General features: G+C 50.5%; 1 protein-coding gene across 1 annotated transcript; it reads right to left on the bottom strand.

Moving 5' to 3' along the window:
• Positions 1-337: 337 nt before the first annotated feature.
• On the bottom strand, positions 338-26,093 carry AK7 (adenylate kinase 7). Its single transcript, XM_073638522.1, has 18 exons — positions 25,845-26,093; positions 22,922-23,107; positions 21,885-21,993; positions 20,851-20,945; positions 20,658-20,768; positions 20,390-20,473; positions 20,178-20,266; positions 18,860-18,950; positions 16,605-16,682; positions 16,249-16,398; positions 15,697-15,825; positions 14,217-14,328; positions 5,339-5,467; positions 5,184-5,252; positions 4,421-4,618; positions 3,584-3,804; positions 2,916-3,074; positions 338-425 (listed from the first exon to the last, which is right to left on the bottom strand). Exons 1-18 carry the CDS (start codon positions 25,929-25,931, stop codon positions 387-389), a joined length of 2,136 nt encoding a protein of 711 aa, XP_073494623.1. The 5' UTR covers positions 25,932-26,093; the 3' UTR covers positions 338-386.
• Between the last annotated feature and the right edge of the window lie 732 nt (positions 26,094-26,825).

Raw genomic sequence — 26,825 nt, 5'->3', positions numbered from 1 at the left:
GCCGTATACCGGGCAACACCCCACAAGACCTGCTGTATACTGGGAACCGCCACAAGACCTGCAATATACCTTACGCTTGACTATTTTCCCGCTGTCACCAGTTCAGGTTCCCTTGCTGCCTGCTCCCTTCGCTGCCCGCTCCCTTCGCTGCCCGCTCCCTTCGCTGCCCGCTCCCTTCACTGCCCGCTCCCTTCACTGCCCGCTCCCTCGCTACCCGGTGCGTGCCACCTTGATGATCGGCTTATGTCACCCTATGACTATTTATTGGATCCGATGGTCTCCGGAGATCGGACTCTTCTCACCTCTTCCATCCTGTAAGGAAACACTTTACACTGGATTTCATGTTGTGCGGCTTTTTATTGGACAGGAAACCTACAGAGACGTCTTCATTCTATCTGAGGGTTTCGCTTGAACAGATATTCTGCCTGTAAGGAGAGAAGAGTGCACAGGGCTCAGCAGTGAGAGGAGTCAGAGTTTCCCTGTGCTCCATACATAACAATATGAAGGACCTGAGGGACGGGGCAGTCAGACGGGGGCCGCAGGGTCTGCTTGCTGCATCTGAACGGGTGCCAAGTAGCGCTGCATTTCTGCTGCAGGGAAGTGTGTGCTCAGGGAAAGCTGCTGATCTTGGAGCATCGCTGCTTGGTAGAAACCCTTTATACAGATATTGCTACATCACAAGCCGGCCACTAGGGGCAGCAAACTATATATATTGGTAATGATGCCTCGCTGGTACCTGCAGCACTGATAGGTCAGTATGAAGCAAACTGCGCCCCAGGCACAGGGGCAACAGCAGAAACCATGGAAACTTGTAAATTATGGCTTGTCAGGCTTATGATATTGAAGTTATTAAAGGGGTATTCCCATCTCCAAGATCCTATTGCACAATGTACACTGTGTTCCAAATTATTATGCAAATAATATTTTCTCAGATTTTCCCAAATTACCTATATGAATTGCAGTCATTGTAATTTTCCAGTCAAATAACTATTAGAGTACAATTGAAAGGTTTTTGTACAAACTGCCTATGATAACAGGATATTTTTAAAAAAATAAAACACTCAAACTGCACTCAAAATGCATGTTCCAAATTATTATGCACAGCAGAGTTTTCAACCTTTTCATTTTAATAAAGAACAAAAAAATGGTAATTTTTGAAATTCTAAGCATTAGCAGGTTATTACACACTGAAATCAAACAGTTTTCAACTCAAAACTTTATTCTAGGTGATGTCACATTTGCACATAGGACCCCTTGTTCGAAAGGAGCTTCTGAACTCTCTCGTCCATTGAATTTGTCAGGTTTTGGATGGTTTCTGCTTCAATTGTTTTGCATGAGGACAGAATACCCTCCCAGAGCTGTTGCTTAGATGTGAACTGCCTCCCGCCATCATAGACACTCCTTTTGATGATGCTCCAGAGGTTCTCAATGGGGTTGAGGTCAGGGGAGCATGGGGGCCACACCATAAGTTTGTCCCCTTTTATGCCCATAGCAGCCAGAGATGCAGATGTGTTATGTGCAGCATGAGACGGGGCATTATCATGCATGAAATAATCTCGATGGTCCAGATGGATGGAGTGGAGGATGGCTGGTTGATGGACACCCCATGCAAACACTGCTACAGCGCCAACAAGGAGGAGGTGGAGTAATGTTTTGGGCTGGAATCATGGGGAGAGAGATTGTTGGCCCTTTTAGGATCCCTGAAGGGGTAAAGATGAACTCCATAATGTATGTTGAGTTTCTCAAACAGCACTTCCTTCCATGGTTCAAGAAGAAGAACCGTGCATTCCGCAGCAAGATCATTTTCATGCATGATAATGCCCCGTCTCATGCTGCACATAACACATCTGCATCTCTGGCTGTATGGGCATAAAAGGGGACAAACTTATGGTGTGGCCCCCATGCTCCCCTGACCTCAACCCCATTGAGAACCTCTGGAGCATCATCAAAAGGAGTGTCTATGATGGCGGGAGGCAGTTCACATCTAAGCAACAGCTCTGGGAGGGTATTCTGTCCTCATGCAAAACAATTGAAGCAGAAACCATCCAAAACCTGACAAATTCAATGGACGAGAGAGTTCAGAAGCTCCTTTCGAACAAGGGGTCCTATGTGCAAATGTGACATCACCTAGAATAAAGTTTTGAGTTGAAAACTGTTTGATTTCAGTTTGTAATAACCTGCTAATGCTTATAATTTCAAAAATGACCATTTTTTTTATCTTTATTAAAATGAAAAGGTTGAAAACTCTGCTGTGCATAATAATTTGGAACATGCATTTTGAGTGCAGTTTGAGTGTTTTATTTTTTTTTAAATATACTGTTATCATAGACAGTTTGTACCAAAACCTTTCAATTGTACTCTAATAGTTATTTGACTGGAAAATTACAATGACTGCAATTCATATAGGTAATTTGGGAAAATCAGAGAAAATATTATTTGCATAATAATTTGGAACACAGTGTAGTAGGTGTAATAATAATATTAGCAAATATCTCCAATTAGAAATGTAGTATAGTTCTTCGGATTCATTTTGTCTCTTTCCTCATGTGCAGGCATTGCAGGACCTTAGGTATCTATGGTTATCACAATTAACAGCTAACTGTCACCATATGAGTGGTCGTAACCACGGATACCAAAGCTACGCAATGCCTGCACACGGGGTAAGTGACATAGCGAATCAGAAGAACTATACTACATTTCTAAAAGGGGGTATTTGCTAATATTATTATTATTATTACACCTACTACATACTGGGATAGGATATTGGAGATGGGGAAAACCTTTTTAATGAGAGATCCAGGGGTCCAGCTCCCTGACAGTTTTAATGGAGGATGAATCAATAGTTCAATAAAGTCCATGGTTATTTTTCAGTTTTTGGAGGAGTCAGAACATCCTGCGACCGAGTGAGATCTTACCAGGTAATCGACAGGGTCGTCGGGTCGGACTTTGCAGCATTCGTTCAGCCCCTCTATCAGCGTCGGCATGATGTTCTTCATTAAGTAATTCCTTAAAGGAACAGACTGGGCTTCCAGCATTTCATGCTCTTGGCGTTTTACCTCTTCGAGGCGACTGTTCTGTAATGTTAGAGATGGATGTGACTTGTAGTGTGGGGTTATAACCCAGAAGTATAGATGAGCCGAACACTTCGGTGCCGCACAGATGACGTTTGCCGGCTCGGCTAATCATAAGCCGAACCTGGGATGCCGAATGGTAAAGGAGATCACGCAGCTGCTGTCGACAGCTGGAGACAACAAGGGGGCCGCGCCGTGAATGTAGAGGGGGGGCCGCGCCGTGAATGTAGAGGGGGGGCCGCGCCGTGAATGTAGAGGGGGGGCCGCGCCGTGAATGTAGAGGGGGACTGCGCCTTGAATGTAGAGGGGGGCCGTGCAGTGAATGTAGATGGGGCCACTCTGTGAATGTCCAGGGGGCCGCGCTCCCATAGAAGTGATTGGTGCAGCCGCCTCTCCATTCACAGCAGCACACGACGGGGCCCCGTTCTTCAGAGGTCGGACTTGCACCTATCAGACATCTATAGAATATTCTGAGGATATACGCCTGAGATGACTCTGACGGCCCGACTCACCCACTCCTCCCATCGGGCGATCTTCTCGGCTTCCTCCTCAGCCTCCAGCCTGTTTACTTCAGCCACCCTTTCTGCCTCACGGGTAAGGCTTTCCTCCGCCTGTTTCTTCTCCAGCTCTGCCATCTCCTCTGGGGTCAGTCCGTAGTTCCTCGGTTCCCCAACCTCCTTAGTAATCTGCTTTATAACGGCTTTATATTCGGGATCGTCATCTTTAGAAACATCTGTGTTAAAAAATAATGAGTGGTATCAGTGGAGCACACATAGCAGACCCCGTAGTCACACACAGTCGGGCCCCTCCTCCGGGGGGCTGCTGCACATCACCATGTCCCCTTCTCTTCTTCCATGCGATGTAAGGCGAGATTCACTCACAGCGGTTTGCAGCATTTTTTTGTAGTACATGAAATCAATAGGAAGCTCACTCATTTATTATAGTATTTTAAGCATTTTTATATTGATTTTGCAGCAGAATCGACTGTAAAATCCACATCGGGAAACTCAGTGTGAACATAAGCTTAAGCCCTCCACACACTGTAGAAAGCTGTCTGCTGAACTAATGTTCAGGCCGCAGTTATCACCCCGACTCTCAGCATCTGAAATCGTGATGTCACGAAAGAGCCGGGGACCCCCATATACAGTAGAGTCCCCCTGATATCAGCAGGTTCTGCAGCTAAAGTGTATGGGGGACTTAGTGAGATACGAGACGTGACTCTCCTGCTGGCCTCTCTATAGGTAACAGGAGCTTTGTACAGGCCCACCCTGCCCATAGGGACAGCGGACTCAGCCCACCATAGCTGGGTGCTGCCCATGTACCGTGCTGGTAACATTCACAGGACCTACCAATGTGCAGAGGGTGGATTTCAGCTTCATCGAAATAGTTCAGAACGGTTTCGTCTTCCGTATTCAAGTCCCGAAATGTGGCGAGAGAGCGCAGAAACCGATCCTGAGAGTAATGGGTGCCGGCCACCGTGCTCTCCGGGAGATTAATCACCCGGTTTTTAAGAAATTCATCAGATGCGTCCAATGAAATAACAAAATCTATAGAAAAAATAATAATCAAACATTAGATCCTGATCTTCTCAAACACACGCATGCTCCACTTGGCCGAGAGTGCACGTATTCTGGATGAGGAGAGGAAAACAAGCCGCTGCCAGACAACTCTGCTCTCCGCTCATCTCCGCTGAGAACAAAAGGATTGGGCCTATTGAAATCCAACAGCCTTATCGTTCTTTCACCTACGGCAGAAGCTGGACCCCAACACACATATTAGAGGGTGGAATGATTTTGTTGAAATCGGACGTCTTTAGACCCGGACTATTCTCCAGAAGTCTAATGGCGGAGGGGCAACATGAGCATATGAGACGGCATCAGTAACTTTCCTGATTGCTCCGCCGTGCAAAAAAAGAGATAAGGGTCTGCCAGGTGTGAACGTCGCCACTGATCTGAATGTTCACCATAATTAGCTAGGGGGAAATCCAGCCTGTCGGGTGGTCTCCAAACTTGCCAGGTTCATCTATGGATTGCAGCTACTCGCTTTTCCCAGCTCCTTATAAAGGGGATTGTCTAAAGTAAAACCTCAGCACAACTGTCCCTCTGTACCCACCTGGAGTGATGGTCTTATCAAAGCGAGGGGCCTTACTCCTGCTCTCCTCCTCTTCTTCACCTTCTTCTGCTAAAAAACAATCAAAGAGGATGTACAGGAGGATGAGAACGCTTTACATAGAGATGATCGCAGCTACAGGGAACGAGAACACCTACATCTAAACAGCTCCTTAGCTTGTTCATAGGTCTTCGGGTATCCATCCAGGACAAAACCCTGGTTCTGACACGGCATGGACTTCAGCTTCTCCCTCATGAAGCGGATCACGTAGCTGTCATCCAGGCGCCCTGTAATGCACGGGAGACGTATGGAAATATTAATATAGCGCACTCGCTGTGTACATACACTACTTATCCTGTACTGATCCTGAGTTACATCCTGTATTATACTCCAGAGCTGCACTCTCTATTCTGCTGGTGCAGTCACCGTGTACATACATTACATTACTGATCCTGAACTGATCCTGAGTTACCTCCTGTATTATACTCCAGAGCTGCACTCTCTATTCTGCTGGTGCAGTCACCGTGTACATACATTACATTACTGATCCTGAGTTACATCCTGTATTATACTCCAGAGCTGCACTCACTATTCTGCTGGTGCAGTCACTGTGTACATACATTACTGATCCTGTACGGATTCTGGGTTACATCCTGTATCATACCCCAGAGCTGCACTCACTATTCTGCTGGTGCAGTCACTGTGTACATACATTACATTACTGATCCTGTACTGATCCTGAGTTACATCCTGTATTATACTCCAGAGCAGCACTCACTATTCTGCTGGTGCAGTCACTGTGTACATACATTACATTACTGATCCTGAGTTACATCCTGTATTATACTCCAGAGCTGCACTCACTATTCTGCTGGTGCAGTCACTGTGTACATACATTACATTACTGATCCTGAGTTACATCCTGTAGATCTTTTATTATAAAAATGAAAAACATAACAATAATAATAACAGAAACATAACTAAATTAATAACCAGAAAATAAACAATGTAATGAACTGGTCCAGCCGCTCTCTCTCTCCTCACATACATATTATACATATATACACAATAATAACTACTTACACTGTGACATCTGGTCCGGTTACCAAACAAAAAAATAACAATATAATAAACAATAACCGACAAATTATATACAAACTAATATATATATTCTTTTCTTTTTTTTTTTTTTTTTTTTTTATAAATAAAATAAACACTAACTATACAAATATATACAAGACAAAACAAAACACCCCACACTCGAGCCCACCAGTCCCTCCCCGGCACTGACCTGAGAGCTGGTCCTGCGCCTCATGCCTCAGTCCAACGTCCATAGTCCACATCAGGCAGTGCCAGTTTTTCACCCAAATAACCAGTGTCCCACAAGATGAACCCACCTCCCCCCTTTTCCCTCCACCCAACCTAACAGCTACACCCAAACCCATATATACAATATATACAGAAACAAACAATACAATAACACACAATACAATAACCACAACTGACAAAGCCCAAGTTAGGCGCCTGCAGCCCTACATCACTGTCTACTGATCAATAAAACAAAAATCTATGGTGTCAGCAGCAGCCCACCACCAGGAGAGGAGACGACCAGACTAGGGCACACTAAAAGAAAAGCCCCTCCAGAGGAGAGCGGCCCTCCGTGTACCCAGTCTCTCATACTCCAGAGAAAGCACCTTCACCAGGTCACTGAGTATGGTCCTAAACACATCGTCCACTGGGAGGATTTTCCGCTGCGTCGATACTAAGCACCGTGCGTTCCACGTGTGATACCTAACCACTGCGCTAACTAGAAATAAGGTGCAGCGGTCCCGACAACCCAGGTCCCCGAATGCTCCATAGGCCCATTCCGCATAAGAGAGACCGGCCAGCCGGGGCCAGCCAATGGAGGCGCCCACCCTGTTGTACACCTCTGTTAAAGGGACAACGAAGCAGGAAGTGGTCCATGCTTTCAAGCATGGTACCACAATGCTCCCGAGGACAGTTCCTGTCCTCAGAGCTCCTACACTTCAGATTGTCCCTCACACACAGTTTCCCATGGAAGCAGCGCCAAGCCAAGTCCCAAACCTTCGAGGGGATCCTTATAGAATTCAAAAGATGCAGACCCACCCCAAGATCCAGACTTGGGCAATCCCTGAGCGCCAGAGGCCTCTGAAAATGGGTCAACAGAACCCTTTTGTCAAGGAGCTTCCTTGGCAGAGTCCTGACCTCCCACATTCCCAGACCCCACCGGCGAATTACCTTCAGAACCACGGCAGCGTAAGCCGGGAGATGTCCATGCGGTGTGCGGAGATCCTTCACTTGCCCTCCTGTCTCCCATTCCTGGAAGAAAGGCTGAAACCATCCCTTACAGGAGAATACCCACGGAGGAGCCCTCTCTTTCCAGAGGTTTGCAATATTGATCTTAATGAAGGTATTCACAAGGAATACCACAGGGTTGACCATACCCAACCCTCCTAGTCTCCTCGTACGGTAAGTAACCTCCCTCTTGACCAGGTTCAGTCTATTCCCCCATAACAGTTGAAAGAACAAACTGTAGACCCGAGTCCAGAGAGGCTCTGGCAAGATGCACACACTGCCCAGATAGATCAGCAAAGGGAGCAGGTAAGTTTTGATCAGGTTTACCCTTTCCCTTAGGGTCAAAGACCAACCCTTCCATTGGTTCACCTTCTGAGTGGCGATCTCTAGCCTGCTGTCCGAATTTTGTTTGGGGTAATCCCCGTGGCCAAATTCGATGCCAAGAACTTTTGCAGAGACTTTGGGTTCTGGAAGGGTGTCCGGGAGATCAAAACCAGGATCTCCTCCTCCCAGCCAGAGACTCTCACACTTATCCCGGTTGATCTTAGACCCGGATGCCTCCGAGTAGCGATTTACCTCTGACATCAGCCATTCTGCCTCCCCATCAGAGGAAACAAAAACGGTGACGTCATCGGCATACGCCACCACTCTCAGAGTGGCTTCCGGTGCTGCCCGGTCCATCCCGATCCCAGCTAACGGTCCACGCTCCACCCTCCTAAGAAGTGGGTCAATCGAAAACGCGTACAGTAGCGGGCTCAAGGGACAACCCTGGCGAACACCACACCCAACCTCAAAAGAGCTGCCAATCCAACCGTTCACAAGCGAGAAACTCTCTGCCCCAGCGTACAAGGTCTTAAGCCAATCAACGAACCCCCCCGGCAAGCCATACCTCAGAAGGACAGACCAGAGGTACTCATGATTAACCCGATCAAATGCTTTTGCCTGGTCCAATGACAGCATGTACCCCTTCCAGTGGCCAGCCCTACCCTGCTCCACCGCCTCTCGGACAGAGTACAGCACTAATTGTACTGCGGCCCGGAACAGAGCAATGCTGGGCCCCCGAAAGGAGCTGGGGTGCAAATTTCACCAGCCGATTAAACAGCACCTTTGCCAAAACCTTCCTGTCTGCATTGAGAAGCGCTATGGGACGACAATTCTCAATGCAAGATGGGTCCTTACCCTTTGACAAGATGATCAGGGCAGACCTCCTCATTGACTTTGGCAGAGTGCCCGAGGAAAGACACTCAATGAATACCTCAGTCAAGAGGGGAACCAAGGCGTCCTTAAAGGTCTTATAGAATTCAGATGTTAAGCCATCCGGACCGGGAGATTTCTTTAGGGCAAGCCCTTCAATCGCCAACTTAACTTCCTCTTCCCTGATCATCTCTGTCAAAACGCCAAGAGAGGGGTCTACCCCTGGTTCGGGGACGGCTTCAGCCAGAAAAGCCGACATCTCATCCCAATCCAGATCCCTCTTCCCCAAGAGGTGAGAGTAGAAGGATCTGACGACCTCCAGGATCCCTGATCTGGATCTTTTCAGGGACCCTGCAGTGTCAACCAGTCCTGTAACAACTTTACTATTCACTGACATCTTGCAGTTTCTGTAAGGGTCGGGCGAGCGGTACTTCCCGTAATCCCTCTCAAAAACCAAAGATGCGTGTCTATCATACTGACACCTCATTAGCAAAGATTTCACTCTGGAGATCTCCTCGCGGCTACCTCCAGTTGAGACAAGATGCTCGAGTTTCCTCCTCAGGCCCTGATACAGGCGATACCTGTCCAGGCTCCTGAGGCTCGAGAGCTGGCGGAAGAATCTCGCCACCCTTTTCTTGAACATCTCCCACCACTCTGACTTACTACTACAAAGATCCAGTAAGGGTACCTGGCTCTGAAGAAAATCCTCAAAGGACTGTCTTATCTCCGCTTCTTCCAAGAGAGATGAATTGAGCCTCCAAAAGCCTCTTCCCATCCGGGGGGTCTCTGTAACATTCAGGGAAAACAAAATCATACAGTGATCGGAGAACTCCACCTCAACAACAGATACTGCTGAAGAGACGGCTTCCTCCTTTAAATAAAACCTGTCTATCCTGGACCTACAGTTACCTCTATGATAGGTGAACCCCTCGTGGCCTGCGGTGTGCCGGATGTGGACAGTCACCAGGCGAGCCTCACTAGCTATACTATTAAGGGCGACGCTATCATAAGTCAGCTTGTCTCTGGAACCTCCTCTATCCCGGGGCCTCGTGACAGTGTTGAAGTCCCCTCCAAAGACGACCTGCCGACTCGTAAAAAGGTAGGGCTTGATCCTCGTAAAGAGACACTTCCGGTCCCACTTAGATTGGGGACCATAAATGTTAATGAGCCGAAGCTCCTGTCCCTTCATGAGGACATCTAATATCAGGCACCTCCCCATTTCTAACTCAATAACCCGTCGGCATTCTACCGGTGCGGTAAAAAGGACCGCCACTCCGCTATACGGCTCGGCCGCAAGAGACCAATAGGAGGGCCCGAGTCTCCACTCCCTCTTAGCTATAAACACCTCTGCCATATTTGGCAGCCTGGTCTCTTGCAAAAAGAAAATGTCAGCTTCAACCCGGCTGAGAAAATCAAAGGCCGCAAATCTAGCCATATTTGACTTAATGCTGGCGACATTAATGGAAGCCAGCGTCAACGGAGTGGGTACCGCCATCATTGGTGATTGAGTTAGATGGCTTTCTTCTTCCCACTCCCCTTACCCTCTGCCTCAGACGAGGAATCCTTCCCCCTCTTTAATGACACAGAGGTGTCCATTCCCACATTTTTCCTTCTTTTCTCGTCCTCGTCTCCGGACTCTGGACCAGTCCCTCCCCCCAAGGACCCTGCATCCCCAGGAGAAGGAGACTCGGCACCCCCTGTAAGCTCCGCTGAAGCCGGAACCTCACCCTCGGCCTTCTCCTCAGAGGAAGAGATGTTATCAAGGGCTTGGAACCGGTTAGAAAGACCAACCAGAGTGGAGTCGGTTTTACCTTCCTTGTTCAGAGCGGGAGAAGATGTTTTATCCCCCTTCTTTTTCTTCTTTTTGGTGCCGAGCTTACGCTTGTTCTCTAGCCACCGCTTATTATCCTCATCCATACTTTCATAATGGGAGGATTCTGAGGCAGAGGCGGTTTCCTCCCTGTGGATCCTCCTGACCTCCTCATCCAACTCATCATCCCTCGGGGCCTCAGCAGCAACACTGGCATCCAGGACAGGGGCTGCCCCGGTAGTCTGGGGCTCGCCCCGCTCCCTCTCCTGTCTGCGCTTGTCTAGACGCCTCAGCTGGGCAGGCGTCTTTTTATTGCTTTTCTTCCCTGGTCCCTCAGCTCCCCCACCCCTGCTAGTCCCCTCTCCAGCAGAATCGGCCTCACGGCTTACTCCCACCGGGGTCTCGACTGCATTAGCAAAGGAGCGAGGACAACGGCTGAATGGGTGGCCTAACTCACCACACAGGTGGCACCTAATCTCCACACAAGAGGCGGCAAGATGGCCGACACCCCCACACAACGCGCATTTCTGCACGGTGCAGTTTGCACTGAAGTGTGTGGGGTCGCCGCACCTGTGACAGAGCTTCGGTTGCCCCTGGTAGAAGACCAGGATACGATCCCTACCCAGGAAGGCAGACGATGGAATGTGGGCAACCGTACCACCTGAACGCTTAAGTTTTACCATAAACGTCCAGGCCCCTGACCAGATACCAAACTCGTCGCGGTTTTTCTTTGGCATCTCCACCACCTCTCCATACCGACCAAGCCACGTCATGATGTCATAGCAAGAAAGCGACTCGTTACAAGTCATCACGGTCACTTTCTTGATCTGGTTTTGGCGAGACACTGCCTGAACGGCAAAGTCTCGCCAGCCGGGCTCATTTTTTGCCAACTCATAATTCGCCCAGAAGAGCTCAAGCCCCTCCGGCCGAACAAAGCTGACATCAAACTCAGGCGTGGAATAGGGATGTATCAAGGCGTAGATGTCAATCGCCTTGAAGCCCATCCTCAGCAGGAGCTCCACAACTTTAGACCTTGGCGGACATGCATCACTGCCCCTTCACCGAAGACGGACCACATTCCTACGCACACTGCCTGGCCCGGCTGTTGGGAGGGACCACACTGTATCTCCCCCTTTTTGCTCTCGGAAGGCCCCGAGGCCATGCCTCTCTATCCAGAAGGATAGATCAACCTCTCGACCCTCTACCATTAGTGATCTCTCCCCCTTCTTTAGAGCCTCCAGAAGGCGCCGTTGCAACATGCCGTCCCCAAAGCCCGGAGACGAGGAGGATGCCCTATTTGCCCCGGAGGTGACACTGGCATAACTTTGGACAGGTGTTGCCACCGCCGGGGGGGCAACCGGACCAGTGACCACATCAGCCCCAACAGTATCACCATTACCCACCTCCATCTCACCCTCCACCAAACCAGCAACCACACCACTAGACAATGAATTATCCTCATTCACCTCCACCACCACATTCATTCCTGCTGGACCAGTAACAATGGTGGATGACCTTTTGACCTCCGCATCAGGCACAAGGGGTTCAGTCACCTCCATAGAACTGGAGGCGACCTCACCCCCGGTCTTATGTGTGCCCTCCACATCATCGGTCGGTAATTTCCGCTGTTTGGCATTTGGTATAATGTGCCGCTGATCTCTAGCTGCAGTTAGGCGCCGCTGATCTTTAGCATCAGGATCTTCCGGACCAGCGACGCCAACACAAAATAGCACTTTGGTGGGAGGACCGGAACGCTCAGCCCCAACTGCCCCCTCACACTGCCGCCGCTTCTCAACTAAGTGATCAGCGGCAACAGCATTCAGAGGCGCCGAGGCTACCGGAGCTGCCCCCGACACCGGGCTGCTCCCCCCTCCCACTGAGGAGCGCACCACAGCATCGTGGCCTGACGGAACACCCGCCGCCGGGCCGCCCTCACTGTCCAGCCTCTCGGCTGATGCACCTCCTGCTGCGTCCCCGCTACTACAAGCAGAGACGGAGCTCTGCGCCTCACTACCGCGCTCTGTAATCTCCCCGCGCCTTTGCACCGGATCCACAGCAGAACCCGGGCTGGGCTGGGCAACGGGGCTTATACAGCGAGCTGAGCCTGCCGCCGACTCAGGGGGTACAGGGAGGGGGCCATATACGTATCTTACCGCTTCCTGCAGCTTTGGCTTGGTCTTCTTTGCCTTTTTGTGGCCCCCAGGTGCCTCTTCTGGTAGATCGTCACCAAGATGGAAGTTTTGGAGGCACACTGGGGACTCCAGGAGCCATTAGCGCCCCTCCCTGGCCGCTGCTGTCACTGTCCTCCCCAGAGCCGGCAGAACTGCGACCGGATGTCACTGTCGCCTGTCCTGCAGGGAGCTCGCTGCACGTGGCCTGCGGGTGACTTTGCAGGCTGCCAGGTGGGGCTTGCTGCTGGTCATCATCACTCTCATCATCCACCTGGCTCTCAGGCTGCAGCCCTATCTGCCTTTGCTCTCTGGTATCAGCCATTTCTCTCTAGCGGTCTTCATTTATAAGTTTTTCTTTGAAAGGACCACTCTGCTCTCTGATGGTGGCTTTCCTAAGTTCCAGGCGTTGAATTTCACTGCTCAGTCTTTTTACCTCGACTTGGAGTTTTGCCTTCCTTGGTTTGGAGGCCCCCGCAGCTTTGGCGCTTGTGCAGCTCAGCTCCTCCCGGAGCCTCCTGATGAGCTTACTGGCATCTTCATACTCACGGAGGCGGATCATGACCCGGGAGACATAGGAGGACACAGACTCCCGGGGTCCCTGCAGCGCCCATTCCCCCTCAGGGAGGTCGGCCTCACCTCCGTGAGCACTCAGCTTTCCTCCGGAAGGAGCGCCATCTTGCACGCCGCTGTCAGGCTTTTCCTCCATGCTGGAAGCCTTGTGGCTTCTGGGGGTCTCCACAATCCCGGGGGGAGTAGGAGCCACATTGCTGCAACTCCTGGTGCAGCGTCTCACCCCCGAGTCCTCTGATGTGCAGGCCGGTTGCTGGTTTCTTCTGCCCCCCGCCGGCCTGGTTCGGGAAGCAGAAGCCTGGGACTTGGCTCCATCACTCATCCCAGAAACCCGCTCCCTCCCTGGGAAAGAGAGAAAGCAGGTCCCCAGGTGGAGAGGTGTTGGTTTCTCAGAGATCAGGAGCTCACAGCAGGATCTGCAGCCACCACACCCGTAATCAGCACACTGACTAGCAGCTGATCAGAGCTGCACCCAGTATGCTGCTGGTGCAGTCACTGTGTACATACATTACATTACTGATCCTGTACTGATCCTGAGTTACATCCTGTATTATACTCCAGAGCTGCACTCACTATTCCGCTGGTGCAGTCACTGTGTACATACATTACATTACTGATCCTGTACTGATCCTGAGTTACCTCCTGTATTATACTCCAGAGCTGCACTCACTATTCTGCTGGTGCAGTCACTGTGTACATACATTACATTACTGATCCTGAGTTACATCCTGTATTATTATTATTATTATTTGTTATTATTATAGCGCCATTAATTCCATGGCGCTTCACATGTGAAAAAGGGGTATACGTTGCAGACAACAAGTACAATAGTTTAAACAGAAACAAGTCAGCGACTGGTACAGGAGGAGAGAGGACCCTGCCCGCGAGGGCTCACAATCTATTATACTCCGGAGCTGCGCTCACACTCTTTGCTGTGACCTGTGGTACACAGGAGGAGCAGAGATGTGGACATACCGCCATTCTGCTCCATGCTCTCTCTCGCACCATCCAGCAGTTCCTGCCAGGCTTCTGGCCCTTCCTCTCCTTCCTCTTCCTCCTCTTCTGGAGGAGTTTTCAGCATACGTTCCTTTACAGCACAGACAGTGACAATGTGATTGTAGATACAGACATCAATGCATTGTTCAGAAGTGAAACGTAAGGAAAATGAGACGACAACTATTCGTAGGCAGCTGGAGATGCTGGGAGCTGTAGTTCTGCAGCAGCTGTACAGCCTGGGCCAGGAGGGCCGGGGAGCAGAATTGTGAGAGATGGAAGTGAAGGAGTAATAGAGGTGGCCACACAGGTAAGAAGAGGAGGAGAAGGAGGACAGAGGGGTGAGAGGAGAAGGAGGGCAGAGGGGTGAGAGGAGAAGGAGGGCAGAGGGGTGAGAGGAGGAGAAGTACAGAGGGGTGAGAGGAAGAGAACAGAGGGGTGAGAGAAGGAGGACAAAGGGGTGAGAGGAGGAGGAGGACAGAGGGGTGAGAGGAGGAGGAGGACAGTGGGGTGAGAGGAGGAGGAGGACAGAGGGGTGAGAGGAGGAGGAGGACAGAGGGGTGAGAGGAGGAGGAGGAGGAGGAGGACAGAGGGGTGAGAGGAGGAGGAGGAAGACAGAGGGGTGAGAGGAGGAGGAGGAAGACAGAGGGGTGAGAGGAGGAGGAGGAGGAAGACAGAGGGGTGAGAGGAGGAGGAGGAAGACAGAGGGGTGAGAGGAGGAGGAGGACAGAGGGGTGAGAGGAGGAGGAGGAAGACAGAGGGGTGAGAGGAGGAGGAGGACAGAGGGGTGAGAGGAGGAGGAGGAAGAGGACAGAGGGGTGAGAGGAGGAGGAGGAAGAGGACAGAGGGGTGAGAGGAGGAGGAGGAGGACAGAGGGGTGAGAGGAGGAGGAGGACAGAGGGGTGAGAGGAGGAGGAGGAGGACAGAGGGGTGAGAGGAGGAGGACAGAGGGTTGAGAGGAGGAGGAGGAGGACAGAGGGGTGAGAGGAGGAGGACAGAGGGGTGAGAGGAGGAGGGCAGAAGGGTGAAAGGAGGAGGGCAGAAGGGTGAAAGGAGGAAGGCAGTAAGGTGAAAGGAGGGCAGCGAGGTGAGAGGAGGAGGAGGAGGAGGACAGAGCGGTGAGAGGAGGAGGAGGGCAGAAGGGTGAGAGGAGGAAGGCAGCAGGGTGAGAGGAGGGCAGCGAGGTGAGAGGAGGAGGACAGAGGGGTGAGAGGAGGAGGAGGACAGAGGGGTGAGAGGAGGAGGAGGACAGAGGGGTGAGAGGAGGAGGAGGACAGAGGGGTGAGAGGAGGAAGACAGAGAGGTGAGAGGAGGGCAGAGAGGTGAGAGGAGGATGAGCACAGAGAGGTGAGAGGAGGAGGGCAGAGAGGTCTGGGATGTGCGTTCCTGTGTGGGGAGTTGGGTACCAGCCCCTCTGCCTCTCCCGGCCGCCCTCTCCGGTACAGAGGCAGCAATGTTTTACCAGCTTGTCGATGGCTTCTGTGATGACGTCTTTTATATGGATATGATGCAGTTTGTATTTCTTGCATAGCATCTTGGAGACGGTTGTTTTTCCTGCTGCCGGGGGGCCGAGGACACAGATTCGTACCGGCTAAAAAACACAATGCAGATGGAAATGTGATCAGTGCTCCCCCCTCGGCCCTGAGCATGGTGACCCCAGACCCGCTCCCAATGGACACCTAATATCTATATCTCTATATGGTGAGGGGGAGACGCCGGAATCCGCCTGATATTGGTCACAATTCACACTATAGTTCGTCATCTTCCTGTCTCGCCCATCTGATACAGCTGCCGCTCCTATAGACAGTGGGTTCAGTAAAGGCTGCACAGGCCGCTACTCCCCCATCCATGCAGGGACATGTGGGACAACCTTCCCTGTGATAGGTGGGGTCCTGTCTTTTGGAACCCAGTGATCACATTGATTGTCCCGTGGATGGATGATAGATCTGTGGATGGGTGATAGATGCTGATGGTGTAGTTTTGGGGTGCGGCAGTCACTCAGCCCCCCACTGACCAGTAATCCTCGGCTCTGCTTGTATTCCTTGATGATGGATTCGATGTTCTCCACAATCCCGGTCTGCGACACCCAGTGAATGTTGAAGTTCTCCTTTAAGAAGACGGCTTCCATCCGCAGGCTCACCAGCAGATGGTCGATCTCCAGTTGCTGAAACACAATGAGGATATGTGACTGGTCCTGGACAGGCCGCGCTTATCAGGACATCATACACAGGGGGTCCGTCATATAAAGGGTCCGTCGTATAAAGGGTCCGTCGTACACAAAGAGTCAGTCGTACACAGAGCGTCCGTCACATAGAAGGTCCATCATAAATAGAGGGTCCGTCATACAGAAGAGACATGGACGCTGATTACCGTCAGCTCTTTGTTCAGGAACGCCGCCTCCTTAGATACTTTCTGTGATTTTCCAGGTCCCAGGTGAGTGCTGATACACTGCAAGAACAGACATTCACAGGGAAAGTTATTCTGAATGGCCTTTTCTTTTAAATATTTATACATAGTGGACAGGCCCTTTAAGCCGGCACTAGATGGTGGAATTACATGATTCTGTTACATGTCTGAGGTCCCTATTAGGGTATATATCAGGGTATACATCAGGGTATACAGCAGGGTATACAGCAGGGCATACGGCAGGGTTTACAGCAGGATCTACAGCAGTGTATACAGAGTATACAGCAATGTATAGAGCAGGGTATACAAACGTGGTCAAAATTGTTGGTACCCCTCGTTTAATGAAAGAAAAACCCACAATGGTCACAGAAATAACTTGAATCTGACAAAAGTAATAATAAATTAAAAATCTATGAAAATGAACAAATTAAAGTCAGACATTGCTTTTCTGCTTCCACGGAATTTAAAAAAATAATTAACCTCATGAAATCGGCCTGGACAGAAATGATGGTTCTTCTTAACTTAATATTTTGTTGAAGAACCTTTTGAGGCAATCACTGCAATCAAACGATTCCTGTAACGGTCAATGAGACTTCTGCGCCTCTCGACAGGTATTTTGGCCACTCCTCATGAGCAAATTGCTCCAGTTGTCTCGTGGTTGAAGGTTGCCTTTTCCATGTTTCAGCTCTTTCCAAAGATGCTCAATAGGATTTAGGTCTCGGCTCATAGAAGCCACTTCAGAATAGTCCAATGTTTTCCTCTTAGCCATTCTTGGGTGTGTTTAGCTGTGTGTTTTGGGTCATTATCCTGTTGCAAGACCCATGACCTGCGACTGAGACCAAGCTTTCTGACACTGGGCAGCACATTTCTCTCTAGAATCCCTTGATAGTCTTGAGATTTCATTGTACCCTGCACAGATTCAAGACACCCTTTGCCAGATGCAGCAAAGCAGCCCCAGAACATAACAGAGCCTCCACCATGTTTCACAGTAGGGACAGTGTTCTTTTCTTGATATGCTTCATTTTTCCATCTGTGAACATAGAGCTGATGTGCCTTGCCAAAAACTTCCATTTTCGTCTCATCTGTCCATAGGACATTCTCCCAGAAGCTTTGTGGCTTGTCAACATGTAGTTTGGCAAATTCCAGTCTGGCTTTTTTATGATTTTTTTCAACAATGGTGTTCTCCTTGATCGTCTCCCATGAAGTCCACTTTGGATCAAACAACGACGGATGGTGTGATCTGACACTGATGTTCATTGAGCTTGAAGTTCACCTTTAATCTCTTTAGAAGTTTTCCTGGGCTCTTTTGTTACCATTCGTATTATCCGTCTCTCTTATTTGTCATCAATTTTCCTCCTGCGGCCACGTCCAGGGAGGTTGGCTACAGTCCCATGGATCTTAAATTTCTGAATAATATGTGCAACTGTAGTCACAGGAACATCAAGCTGCTTGGAGATGGTCTTATAACCTTTACCTTTAACATACTTGTCTATAATTTTCTTTCTAATCTCCTGAGACAACTCTTTCCTTTCTTCCTCTGGTCCATGTTGAGTGTGGTGCACACCATGTCGCCAAACAGCACAGTGAGTATCTATAGCCCTATATACAGGCACAGTGACTGATTACAAGATTGTAGACACTTGTGATGCTAATTAGTGGACACAACTTGATTTAACATGTCCCTTTTGTCACATTATTTTCAGGGGTACCATCATTTCTGTCCAGGCCTATTTCATGAGTTTAATTTCTTCAAAAATTCTGTGGAAGCAGAAAAGCAATGTCTGACTTTCATTTGCTCATTTTCATAGATTTTTAATTTATTATTACTTTTGTCAGATTCAAGTTATTTCTGTGACCATTGTGGGTTTTTCTTTCATTAAACGAGGGGTACCAACAATTTTGACCATGTGTGTACATCAGGTTATACAGGATATACAGCAGAGTATACGGCAGGGTACACGGCAGGATATATATACGGCAGGGTGCACGGCAGAGTATACAGCAGGGCATACAGCAGGGTATAAAGCAGGGCATACAGCAGGGCATACAGCAGGGCATACAGCAGAGCATACAGCAGGGTATACAGCAGGGTATACGGCAGGGCATACGGCAGGGTATACAGCAGGGAATCCTCCTCTTACTCCGCAGTGATATACAGGCCGCTGCTCGGATCCTGGATTCTCTGGCTATAGACCTCTCTATAGATGATATTTCCATACCTTGACCACATCCTCCAGCGTGTGCGCTGAATCATCCACGGCCACCAGGTAATGAGTCCTCGGCCTCTGGTCCACGATGTTCTGCACCACGCTGTGATCAGCACATACAGGCGTTATTACATGTGTCACCCAGCGGCTCTCACTTCCCCCTGCGAGGTGCGACGTGCTGCTGATGTGGCTTCTGTCGGCCCCTTGTCATATATAGCTCTTGCTCACCTGTCCTGTTACTTAGGATAAGATGCCTGATACCTGCCACGTGTCCGGTGGACGCCCCATCAGCAGCAGCTCTAACTCTCTGATGGGGAAGTCAGAGCTATTGGATACCCCTATAATGGGAATCTTAGCATATAAGCTGATGGCCTCTCCTTAGTGTTATATGATTGATAGGGATTCATTGAATCAATGGAAAAAAGGGCCTCGGTGAAGTAGTGAAAACAGCGCCGCTCAGGTCCACATGGCTGTGTTTAGTATTGCACCTCATCACCAGCTTAACGTGACCCTCCAACATTTGTCATGCATAGTCACCCCACCTGGTGCCCTCCGCTGATACTGGCGTTACCCTTCTCCGGCATCCAAGATGGCCCCTGTAGTGGCCAGGAGCAGTGGATAGTCTGAACCATGCCTCCACAGCACAGGAAGGGTAGGGGCGCTGGGGTTCAGACTGACCACTGTGCTCCACTATGGTGCCATCTTCAATGCAGGAGGACCACAACGCTGCCGGCCTCAGTGGAGGAGGCAGTGGGAGGCAAGCAGCTATACGTATAGTCACTTCAGTGCCAGGGTAGAGGGTCGCTTTAAAGGGAATTTGTCAACAGTTTTTGCCACCTAATCTGAGAGCAGAATGATGTAGGGGCATAGACCCTGATTACAGTGATGCATCACTTATTGGGCTGCTTGCTGTAGTTTTGATAAAAATCCCTGATTTATCAGCATGAGATTTTTACTAGAGGACTAGTAAACCTGCTGACATGTAGTCCAACTCCGCACCCAACACTGATTGGCTGCATATGCACAGTGTATACATAAAGCAGCCAATCAGTGGTGGGGGCGGGTTTATACACAGCTCAGCATTTAGAGCACTGCTAGATCTGCAGAAAAACAGAGATTATATCAAAACTACAGCAAGCAGCCCAGTAAGTGACACATCGCTGGAATCAGCGTCTCTGCCCCTTCATTATGCTGCTCTCAGATGGAGAAGCAAAAACCTGGTGATAGATTCCCTTTAACCCCTTCACAATGACATTGAGCTGCAGTACCAGAAACGGCTCGATGTCTAGAGGTGGCGCTGTGCCCTGAAGAAGCCATGGATGATCTTTACCCGGCCAGATCCGCAATATGTATCATTGGGACGATATTCTGCCCATCCCCGTAGATGGATAATGCGGGCGTCTCCCCCATCCAGGCCTCCTGCCCCCAGGAAACAAAGAGAAAGTCATCACAATCTGATTGTACAGATATCTCACACAAGATACAACTCCGCCCTTCTTCAGAGGGGTCTATGAATGACTCTGGATCTTCTCAGAGACTTACTTTAAAGACTGTATGAAGAATGCCTTCTTCTGCTCCATACAGGACCCCGGAGGCAATTACATAAGTGGAAAATTTGCTTTTGTTCTGTGCAAGACAAATATAATTTCAATCAATAGGTTATAACATTCACCGCAAATTGTAACTGCAATCACCACCAGGTGGCACTGCTGGCTTCCTGTAACAATAGGAATCGGGTATCATTGTGTCAGTGGAAGGAGTGTGGGGTCTGTCAGCCGCGTTTCCCGGTGCCCCCCCACATAACACTCACAGATTTCCCCATCTTAATCACCAGCTTCTCAACACTTAAGTGATCCTTAAAGTTTAGGTGACATTTCCTTCTCCGATAATCATCTTCAGTGAAAGGGATTTCAGGATCGTCCTTTAAAAAGAGAGAAGACGTGAACGTGTCACCTCTGGGGTCCACGTTACCGGCTGCGACGCACTGACTGCGGACCACCTACCGGATCCAGGGGTCTGCTCCGAGCCCAGGTCAGCACCGACGATATTAATATGAACAACTTCTGGCTCTCAAAGTGTTCAATCTCTGTGAAAAGAGCTGGAAAATACAAGACGTGACGGAGCGCGATCATAGACCCTTCACCCTGCGCCATCCCAGCCAGATAATCCGGCACCACCGCGGTCCTGAGGATGCCGGATTGCTGGACGTTTTCTGGGTAGGAATGAGGCTGCCGCCATTCATTGTTGGGTCCCCCAATGATCCCCCCCCCCAGTGACTCCCCTCCGTGATCCCCCCCCAGATTCAACACTAATTCGGCCCTGCTGCCCCTTCATGTGCAGGATGGGAGGGGGTCCTGAAAGTCCAATCATCACAATCATCAAGTGATAGCATATTCTAGGGATATAACATTTTATAAAGTGGGAATACCCCTTTAAGACATCTTCTCCATTGGGTTTTTTGCTTACTAACACATTAAAGGGGTTGTCCCATCCTTACAATAGGTCATCAATATCAGACGGGTGATGGCCGGACGCACAATACCCGCACCGATCAGCTGATCGCAGCTCCTCCAGCGCAGGATGTTCACAGTGCATAGCACAGTGCCATAATTGTGTAGTGGCCGTTCTCAGGTACTACAGTTTTGCTCCTATTGACGTGAATACGATCCGAGCTGTAGTACCGGGAGCGGCCACTACACGGTGTATGGAGCTGTGCTGTTCTAAAGTCTGAACACTGTAAATCCAGCAGCCATGAGGGCCACAATGTAGGACCCCCACCAGTCTGGGTTATTATTATCCAGCCCCTTTAAGAATGAGCAGGTGACAATGCCGGTCTCCACAGTGTGATCACCCCTGGAGATGGGAGGCCGCCTGACATCTTTAGGTGCTGCCTAGTCTCGGTGCTTGCTATGCATTCATTAGTTACTCATGGACATTTACACTGAGAAACATTCCTTTTAATGGACTTTCCCTTTAAATAATGTACAGATTACAGGATCCTCGCTGGGATCTACCATGGTAGAAGAGATCCACCCACCGGACACGGCCCAGGACGCCTCCTCGATCTGTGCGGGGTCCTCGGTGATGTTGTAGACGATGACGTCACTTTCCAGGAGATGATGTAAGAGCTCGTCTCTGCTCGAGATCTGGAAGAAAGGAGAAGCGATGCGGGAGCTGATCACAGATCACATGAGTGGGGCAGACCCCCGGCCCACCGCCAATCAGCTCCAGAGATGATCACAGATCACATGGGTGGTGCAGACCCCCGGCCCCCCGCCAATCAGCTCCAGAGATGATCACAGATCACATGGGTGGGGCAGACCCCTGGCCCCCCCCGTCCATCATCTCCGGAGCTGATCACAGATCACATGGGTGGGGCAGACCCCCGCCCCCCCGCCAATCAGCTCCAGAGATGATCACAGATCACATGGGTGGGGCAGACCCACGGCCCCCCCCGTCCATCATCTCCGGAGCTGATCACAGATCACATGGGTGGGGCAGACCCCCGCCCCCCCCGCCAATCAGCTCCAGAGATTACCACAGATCACATGGGTGGGGCAGACCCCCGGCTCCCTGTCCATCTCCGGAGCTGATCACATGGGTGGGGCATACTTCCGGCCCCCCGTCAATCATCTCCGGAGCTGATCACATGGGTGGGGCAGACCCCACCCCCGTCCATCATCTCCGGAGCTGATCACAGATCACATGGGTGGGGCAGACCCCCGGCCCCCCGCCAATCAGCTCCAGAGATGATCACAGATCACATGGGTGGGGCATACCCCCGGCCCACTGCCAATCAGCTCCAGAGATGATCACAGATCACATGGGTGGGGCAGACCCCCGGCCCACCGCCAATCAGCTCCAGAGATGATCACAGATCACATGGGTGGGGGAAGACCCCCGGCTCCCCCCGTCCATCATCTCCGGAGGTAATCACATGGGTAAGGTAGACCCCGGCCCCCTGCCCATCAGCTCCATGCAGTGCAGCGGCCGTTCTCAGCTCCGGAGCTGCGCTCTGGCCTCCGAAGTGCATGGAGCGCTGCTGTGTGGAGAGAAGAGACGGACACTCGTTACCACATAAGACTCCAGCGGGAAATGCAGCTTCTTCTCTGAAGGTTTGGACAGAGACCCCACAACCTGGAGCAGCCCCGCTCTGGAGTCACCGCCGGCCGCCGCCACGTCCTGTACTGACTGCTCCTCCTCCTCGGCGCCTTCTTCTGCCTCCTCCAGCGACGCTCCGGCCACACAAGATGACAGAAACTGCGACAGGAAGGAAAGAGGCTGAAGAGGCTCCGTAAAAGGACACAGAGAATGTCACTGATGTGCTGCCATGTCACAGGGTGTGCGAGGGTATAAACAGAAAAAACTGACGGCACTTCCAAAACAAGAAATAGGTGTGAACATGTGCTTACTAGGAGCCGCTACCTCCATATACAACTGACAAAGCAGCACTCTGCAACGTTAAGTATGTGAACATGAAATATATGAAATATGAATAGTATTACTGCTGTAGAAAATAGAAGTAAATGAGAAATCTTAGCTCATAAATTGGCCAATTCATGTGGACCTTGGTAGCCACGGAAAGGCGTTTCTCGTTACAGGGAAACGGACAATGTGTTTCCTTTCTTAGAGACTAAAGTCTGCATGTGTGTGGGAAGGTAAGATCCTGCTGTAATTAAAACCTCTTGAGCTATTCGAATTTCATATATTTCATGTTCGCATACTTAAAGTTGCAGAGTGCTACTTTATTTGTTGTATATGGAGGTAGCTTCTCCTAGTAAGCACCTGTTCACACCTATTTCTTGTTTTGGATGTGACAGTCAGTTTTTTCTGCTTATATCTATAAGCTTTGGCTGAGCACTCCGCCTCTAGGCCACAGGCGGTTTTAATTGCAGCAGGATCTTGCTTTCCCACAAACCGGCAGACTTTTGTCTCTCAGGCCGGTTTCACACGTCTGTACATTTCCGGTACTGGAGATTTCCGTGTCCGTGTGTGCCGCATCAGGATCACACCTACCGGTGCCTGGGAATCAGTGTACAGTTCATGCTGTTCCCAGGCACCGGTGCTGAACACTGCCCTCATCATGGTTCCCTGCCAGCAGGGACAATGATGAGGGTAGTAGTGTCTGCTCCTGCAGTGTCCCTGTGTAAAAATAAGAATAAAATAATAAAATCCTTATACTCACCTGTCCGGTGACGTCCCCCCGCTATAATGCTCAGACCACTGATGCCGAGGAGAATGAGCCGCTGTAGGGAGCGGCCCCAAAGCTGCGCAGAGCTCAGGAGCGGTGTCCTGTCACTCACTGAGCGCAGCTCCGGTGCGGCTCATTCTCTCCGGCGTCAGTGGTCAGAAGATTACAGCGGGGGACACATAAGACAGGTGAGTATATGGATTTTATTATTCTTATTTTTACACAGGGACACTGCGGGAGAAGACTCTACTACCCTCGTCATTTTCCCTGCTAATGCTGATCGCAGCATCGGCAGGGAACCATGATGAGGGCGGCGTTAAGCACCTGGCACTTGAGAACAGCGCTAACTGTACTGCTGATTCCCAGGCGCCGGTACATGTCACATTGATGACACACGGATGTCATCTGTGTGTGTTCAGCGTGAGACATTTTTGTGGACCGTGAATCCGCAAAAAAACGGACATGTCAGAGTGTGGAGCACACGGACACACGGTCTGTGGAAACACACTGATGTGCACAGACTCATAGATTTGAATGGGTCTGCGTGTGTCAGTGTCTCCAGTACGTGTGGAAACGGTCACCACACGTACCAGAATTACTGCCATGTGAATGAGGCCTTAGTGAGTTCATGTTGGCAGGTTCCTGGTAACGAGAAACGCCTTATCGTGGCTACCAGGTCCACATGACCAATTTATGCGCTAAGATTTCTCACTTATTTCTATTTCCTAGGGCAGTAATGCTATTCATATTTCATGTCCGCATACTTAGCGTTGTAGAGTGCTACTTCATTTGCTAGGGCTCGCACAGCGCCACCCCCGACCACAGGCTGTACCTGGTATTGCAGCGCTATTAGAGTTTTCTGCAGAGCAACGCTCCAGACCACCCGGCTGTGCCCAGGATCCGCAGCTGACCCTGTGTTCTGCAGAGTGTCCCTCCCACCACCCGGCTGTGCCCAGGATCCGCAGCTGACCCTGTGTTCTGCAGAGCATCGCTCCCACCATCCGGCTGTGCCCAGGATCCGCAGCTGACCCTGTATCCTGCAGAGCATCGCCCCCACCACAAGGCTGTGCCCAGAATCCGCAGCTGACCCTGTGTTCTGCAGAGCATCGCTTCCACCACCCGGCTGTGCCCAGGATCCGCAGCTGACCCTGTGTTCTGCAGAGCATCGCTCTCACCATCCGGCTGTGCCCAGGATCCGCTGCTGACCCTGTTTTCTGCAGAGCATCGCTCCCACCACCTGGTTGTGCCCAGGATCGGCAGCTGACCCTGTTTTCTGCAGAGCATCGCTCTCACCATCTGGCTGTGCCCAGGATCCGCAGCTGACCCTGTTTTCTGCAGAGCATTGCTCTCACCACCCGGCTGTGCCCAGGATCCGCAGCTGACCCTGTGTTCTGCAGAGCATCGCTCCCACCATCCGGCTATGCCCAGGATCCGCTGCTGACCCAGTTTTCTGCAGAGCATCACTCCCACCACCTGGTTGTGCCCAGGATTGGCAGCTGACCCTGTTTTCTGCAGAGCATTGCTCTCACCACCCGGCTGTGCCCAGGATCCGCAGCTGACCCTGTTTTCTGCAGAGCATCGCTCCCACCATCCGGCTGTGCCCAGGATCCGCTGCTGACCCTGTTTTCTGCAGAGCATCGCTCCCACCACCCGGCTGTGCCCAGGATCCGCAACTGACCCTGTGTTCTGCAGAGCATCGCTCCCGACCTCCCGGCTGTGCCCAGGATCCGCAGCTGACCCTGTTTTCTGCAGAGCATCGCCCCCGACCACATCCATGAGACAACACAATCTAGGAGCCGCCGTTACCTGCCCGATGTTCCGCGCCGCGTAAGAGTCTAAGTTATTGATGAAGATCCTTTTAGGTCTCACGATTCTTTCCCCGTCTTCCGCCATGTTGCTCTGCTGGTGGCTACGGTCGCACAGCGGTCGCTAGGGGGCGGGGCGTAGACGTCGCTTCGCGCGTTGCCATGGCAGCCTGATAACGCGCGCTAGACGGGCGCTGCCGGGGACACCTACATGTAGAATGTAATGGGGGCCTTTCCAGAAACAGGCAGTACGGAGGACACCTATCCTATAAAATGTGAGGTCTGAAGCTGCTGCGCTCAGTGTGCGGCCCAGCAGGCGATCTTATGACGTCACTGACTCGCCTCAGTCCTCACGACATGGCAGCCGTAAAGTAACTTTCACTTTCAAATACTCAGCGCTGTCAGTGAAAGAAACCGATTTTATTTTTTTTAACACCCTTTAAGTTCCCCTTTCCTCCCGCTTTGTTTTTGTACACCTGATTTTTTGGCGCAAATATTAACAGTTAGTGCAACATTTAATGAATTGTGCAACTTTTTGCTCTAAAAAAGCACAAAACAGGCAACAATTAAAGGGGCTGTCCACCATCTGTAAAACCTCTTTATAAGCAAGGTGTAAAATTAAACCACCCCATACTCTTCTCTGATCCGTCAATGTCAGCGCCGGGGCTCGTGGGGCATTGTTGTGTCACGTGACCTCGTGCAGCCAATCAGTGGCCGCCGCTGCACGCTCACTTCTGCCTGTCCGAGGTGCGTCAAAAGGTGAGAGCGCAGCAGCCGATAGCGGGGAGACGGCTTTATTCAGAAGGGGTTTGTCTAGGTAGTAGATAACCCCTTTAAGAGCATTTTTGATTTTTTACAATATTAATAAACCAATTTTTAGCAAAAAAAATTGCAACAAATACTAGAAGACAAAAAAGACGACGCAAATGATGAATCGACTTAAGTTTTACTTGAACTTTTCTGCCAGAAAAAAAAAAAAAAA

Source organism: Phyllobates terribilis, unplaced genomic scaffold (assembly GCF_046119375.1).
Source record: "Phyllobates terribilis strain yellow unplaced genomic scaffold, ASM4611937v1 Scaffold_7__3_contigs__length_470593459, whole genome shotgun sequence".
NCBI classification, from domain to species: domain Eukaryota; kingdom Metazoa; phylum Chordata; class Amphibia; order Anura; family Dendrobatidae; genus Phyllobates; species Phyllobates terribilis.
The sequence above is the reverse complement of the archived record's forward strand: the minus strand, read 5'-3'. Positions and strand labels throughout refer to the sequence as shown.